The 6,000-nt window shown below is 37.1% G+C and overlaps 1 protein-coding gene across 10 annotated transcripts in view; it reads right to left on the reverse strand.

Annotated features, from left to right (window-relative positions):
- The window catches only part of mllt10 (MLLT10 histone lysine methyltransferase DOT1L cofactor), a 280,530-nt gene that overhangs the window by 265,637 nt on the left and 8,893 nt on the right, over positions 1 to 6,000 (reverse strand). For 4 of the 10 annotated variants that reach the window (XM_085987802.1, XM_085987794.1, XM_085987798.1 and 1 more), the window contains exons 1-2: positions 4,420 to 6,000; positions 2,984 to 3,038 (exon numbers count right to left, since the gene is read on the reverse strand). The exon at positions 4,420 to 6,000 is cut by the window's right edge. In XM_085987802.1, coding sequence (XP_085843928.1) covers positions 2,984 to 3,038; positions 4,420 to 4,683 — 319 coding nt within the window. In that variant the 5' untranslated portion in view covers positions 4,684 to 6,000. The other 6 variants (XM_085987805.1, XM_085987795.1, XM_085987804.1 and 3 more) reach the window with 4 other exon arrangements.

Here is a 6,000-nt window from a genome sequence, read left to right on the forward strand (position 1 = left end):
GCTAGGGAAATTTGCCTAGGGAAAACTAAGTCCCCAGTTATGATACTGGAGATGCTTTCGTATTATTCTAGTATTGCCACGTTCTTGGAAGACAGATTTTTCACAGCTGACCACAAACCAATGCAAGTCTGTAGGGACTCACTCAGACCAAAAGACCTGCTGAAAAGGAGTCTTCCCAACAGCTAGTCCTAAAAGTCCCAGCAGTTTTGCATTTGGCTTACAGTAATGGTATATGGAGTTAGGTCACAGATCAGCCATGATCTCACTGAATGGCAGAACAGGCTTGAGGGGCTATGTTCCTAATCCATGCTTCGCAAACCTAGCACCTCTAGCGCAGATCTCATGCAGTGCAAGGTCTTACCAAGCAAATAGGTTTATCAAAAAATGCATCTTACAAAGAATTCATGCACTGATAAAGAGAGAGATCTGGTAAAATATTCACTTTATATTTCACTAACCCTCAGTAGTATACAGATTTAAGTGACTTAATTGGCCAAGACTAGGCATCAATGTGTGATAAAAGCAAACATTCCTGAAACCACCATGGCCTACTATGGTAATGAAAATTCCTTGCACTTTAATTCAGTTAGTTCCCTATACCAACATAAAGCAATCAGGAACACTATTTCATTAACTTCTTTGAAAGTGCTTACAAAAAAAAACTGGCTACGAAAACAATGGTACCACAAGAATCAGGTTTACCAACACAAGTCATGCCTGGTAGCGCACCACGCCTTCTTATTTGAAATCACCATACCACTAGGACTTCTAAATGGAGGCGGGTAACTTGTAAACTTTAGAAATCTTGCAGATGTCTGCAAGAGCTCCAGTTTCAGGAGATATAAATCACATTGTGTCAAACAAGGATTACGAGTAAGAAGAGAACTACCATACCATCATACATATACTTATCCTGTTACACCCACCAAGAACAAGGACACTGCTAAAGCATAAATAATGTGTCCTGTTTAATGAGCTACATAATAGAAGGTAGGCAACGCACAGACAAAGCAATAGGCTTTGAACACTGACAAAACTGTTCGAGACCTCAGCACATATACCACTGGAGATACCACTGGAGCACGCCTCCTTTTGCATATTATTCACATTTGCTGCAACTGAAATGTACATTCAAATCCAAGCCAACACATACATTTTTTTTTAATTCAATTTTACACATCCTATCCATGACCACATCACATATGTCACTTGGTACTGTAATTAATACGGTACTAGTTGTCTTAGAATTGGCCTGTTTGCACTCCTAACTCAGTAAGTTTATCCAACAGATAAGCTCATTGAGCAAACCCAGCAAAGAGTCAAAGCCTGCCAGAAAGGAACAAGAGGAGAAGACTGGCACAGGAAAAAATATGACCCCTCCCCCCCACATCGTCTCCCATCAAGGAATTTGTGCTGAGGTACAGTTCCACAGACGTCAACAGCTCTCCACTAACTCACTCAGGTAGCCATTCCTCATGTGTGAGTCTAGACAGTGCCATCAAACTATTTACCATGAAAGACACTACAGATCAACCTGATCCAGTCTTCACCTTACATCAACACACATGGAATTTACAACAAGTAAATTCATTGGATAACAATCTAAAAGAATAATCTTAGCTCATTTTTTTCCTTAGAGGACAACTGCTGCAGTGGTTCACATCAGTTAACTCAGTGATCAAACTAGGACCTTTTGGTCTGTGGCATAATACCACCGCATTTACCCACTAAGCCAACAAGGGAACCGACCATTTCTTTCAACTAGATCCCCAATAGTATATTCTATTTGATGTAACTATATGTACAGTGGTATTTATGACTTGCTTTAAAAAAAGCAGTTCAATAAACGGACCTAGTTTCTAGATACCATTTTTTGTAGCTGAGTGCATCCGAATATGCAATTTACTAGATCACATATTTATATTAAAACTCTCCTGATGAAACAGCAATTAAATTCCTGTAGATTACAATTATTCTTCAGATGCAAGACAAAAGTCAAGCATGTTACCAAAAATAAAATAAACTCAACTAGAAATGGTTGGGGCTTAAATTTAGATCTATTAATTCCCATTTCAAATAAGGCAGTCTATTTTAAAAGCTGTACAGATAATTGAATTCATTGTTCAATTTCACGTGCAGTATACTGAACACGTACCATTATATAATGCTGTCCCTCAAACACATACACATACAAACCACATATATTAAGTGCTATGAAATCAGCATATGTAAAATCACAAACAGAAACAATTTCACATACAAACAACCACTAGATGGAGTCCACATTTCAAAATACATATTTAAAAATTACTTTCTTTTTCCAGAGTATGTTATATGAAAAAACGAGTAGTTGATGTGAAACGAGTAGTGGGGCAATACACCACGTGTGACAACAGGCCTATAGTTCACTTTTATGTGTCACTTCTATAAGTTATTAGACCCAATGTCACTCAATGCGTTTTCTATAAATAACGAGTACAAAACGCAAAAACAGCAAATGCTACCAAACCTATCCTTGCATCTATCCAGCCACCAGTCTCTTCAAAGTGAATATGCTATCAAGATCATATCAAAGGCACAGAAATTCCTTCTGTAGTTGTTTCCAACAAATATTCAAATTCGGAATTGTTTTTACAAAAACGATTACTAAATAGACATTCACGCTAACTACCCTCACTTATAAAACTATTTTGCAATCGGTTAAAAATATTGCTGATCTAAAAACGCTAATGATAAGGTAATTCAACCTTAAATAAAACAGACTAAATGCTTTATATATTTTCCTGCTAAAGTAGCATTCGATCCCATGACGGCTATGCCTCCTGACAAAGCAGCGCATTTTCCGTTTATTAACAGGATCACCGCATGTTGTACAACATTCACGCAATTATCACTAAACACGCCGTTTGTAACATACACAAATATATAAAATTGTTGTAAACATAAGACAGGGTTTAGTTTGTTAAAATGTAAACCAACTTACCTCCGTTGTCAGTCCTCTTGAGAGCGCCATCCTTATGAGGGCAAAGTTCACATTTCTTGGAAAAAGAAAGGTATAAAAATAAACAAGTACTGTACTCTATACCACATGTAAACTGCTAACGTTCGCTGCCAAGCTATACTGTCGCTAGAATTAATCACAATCAATTAAGTCGCCTAGTATCTGTCATTTATTGAAATCGGTTTCGATTCAAACGCCCAACCTCGTATACTTCAATAACACCCCATTCTGTATGCATAGCGTCGTAAATTAGCACGGTCCACTTATTTTACCCCCAACTGCGCTGAAAATGTCACTTGCTCTCGCCTTCTAGTCTGAAACAACAATGTTGTGCATTGGTCTTGTGGCGCACACGCAAATACCTCGAACAGAGCAGCACTAACTAAACAAAAATGTTCATTATTTTGCCACTAAAGACAATCTGCTGATAACCAGTGCCAGAATTGTATGCATTCCCCATCCCCCACATAAACGGTGCACAACATACGAACGGAGTCGTTTGCATGAAGACGCATACAAGCGTAGATACAATTTCGGGGCAACCGAAACTCAACCAGTTAAAATTACAAAAAATAAATTCGCCTGTTTGAAACCCAACGACTGAAAATTTGAAGTACTTGGTTTTACTCCTTAAATACTGAAATGGAACCAGCACAAGTGAATCTCCACCCCCAGAAAACGTACTGAGAAGGCGATCCTTGGGTTTTGAAAAACAACTCCCTCTTGCAGCTCTGCTAAGTGAATGTCGTTAAGGCGCTGCCCTACATACTGCAAATAGCAACGCTTCACAGTCTTCCGCATATTTTATTTTCGTCACTTTAGGAGGCCGCTGATCATGTACTGAAAGCACACAATGATGACGGTGCTGTGCTCCCAACGTGATTGCTCGACCAATCGACACCAGACAACTAGGGAATTAAAAAAAAATCCACATTCTCTGCAAAACCGGCACGTGAGCAATAATAAAAGGGGGAAGGGAATAGAAGAAATCACATCCAGCCATCTCAACAGCTTTGTTATGCCAGTGGATCATTATTTTATCTTAGTGTTTTACAATCTGTGGCACAAGTTTTGAACCTTTGACTGCAGAGCTGTTCAGTCGACATTATACAGTAACTCAAAATTAGAACACAATCCATTTTAAAATATAAAAAAGCAAACAATCGCTGTCAATAGCAATAAATACAAAGTACTTTGCATATTCTTGTGCTGAACAGTTTCCATTCAGCCCGATTTCCACAAACTGAGGTTATGATGGAATTTATTGCAAATATTTATTTTAAAACTACAAAGATCACTACATCAGATTAGGTTATTTTGTCACTGTTGGTGTGCATGAGCAGCAGTTTGGAGCTGTGGTTAAACTGGAGATACAACTCTTACGGAGCCAGAGACATACTAGAAAGTATTGGACTCACCACTCGGGCAGCTCTCTCCTGCGACTCACATTTTCTACAAAACCACGGTCCAGTGGGTACTTGCACAATGCCATAACATGCTGCAATGGTAAGGACAAAAAAAAAGTCGATCTCCAACATCCCCATCACCCAGTCAACACTAATGTAAATAAAAGGCAAATAATAACCAAGTGGCAGATTAAAAATGCACAAGTTTCTTTTTACTGTGAAGTCTTGGCATATCTTTTGTAGTCTTTTAAAAAACACACCAGCACGTACATACATATAAACGTTGTTCTACACACAGTGCATACATTATAGTTTGTTTATGTAGTGTATACATACTGTATGTATTTTTGTACACACACCGCTACATTAAATACATACACTGTCTATATTAAAAATCTTGCATTTGTCATACAATCCTGTACATATTAACCTTACTCCGTGTCACTCTTTTAGACTAAGAATCCTGTGTCAATCAAAACCCCGTGTCAACTTCCATCAGTCTGTTAATGAACCACTCAAATTACACAAAATACTTAGAAAACATTTTCATACACCAATTTTTCTCTAAGTAAAATTTCTACTTTCCAAAAATAAGATTTCAAACAATTTTTTAAATAAATATAATCATGTTATTTTGAAATATGTATCAAATATTTGTCTTTTGTCTCTTAATACCATCATTACAGTTTTTACCTGAAGGCCTCAGCCTCTCCCAAAAGCCTGGGCTTGGACCAAGATCATGTTAAATTCAGACTGTCCAGATCTGCTATGTGCATTATTTCACATCAGCAGCATTTAAGGTAACTAAATGATGAAACGTTTATCTCCCAGTCTCTAACAAAATCTATTTGGTTGTTTTTTTAATTATTTGAAGAAAAGGTAAAAGACACATTTCTAAAGTTTTATGCAAGAAAAATCTATATTCAGTGTTATTTAAAACTTTGAGTGCGAGGGGGGGAAATGACAGATTTAGTGATTACACACCTGTTGTAGCTTTAGTTGGTATTAAATTTATATACTCTAAAAACTTCATAAAATGTACTAAACAGAGACTTTCCCCATTTTAATTGGTCCCGATTTTACAGAGGTCAAATCAATTGAATTTTGAAATTGAATAGCCTGTAATTATAACTTGTGCTTTGTTGATCATTAGAAAATGTAAACATTTTAATTGCCAACACTTGAGAGAAATAACAGTGTCTTTCCTTAGCTTAATCTAAGTCTTTTTTAATGCATTTAATTATTACCAGATCACTTGTGTTTGTTGATAGTTAGAAAACAGAAATTTTCTAAATACTGACACCTGTGTTCGAGAAAGGCAAATAGACACACTTCCGAGAATCAAATGACAGAAGGCAAAAATGTTACATTTACAGAGGTCTGAGTTATAGACCATTGCTGCCAGATTTGGGACACCCCAAGTACCATCAGGCACACATCCTCTTCTGACTGATGACAGTGACAAAAATGAGCAGTGAGCCAAACCACAAATTCTACCATTATACAACAGGTGCAATCACACACGTATATACAGAAACACCTCCACACAATACACTTACACACACACAAAAATACACAATATACATACATGTA

The sequence above is a fragment of the Somniosus microcephalus genome, chromosome 5 (assembly GCF_052327205.1).
Source record: "Somniosus microcephalus isolate GS21.2 chromosome 5, FLI_Smic_1.0, whole genome shotgun sequence".
Lineage (NCBI taxonomy): Eukaryota > Metazoa > Chordata > Chondrichthyes > Squaliformes > Somniosidae > Somniosus > Somniosus microcephalus.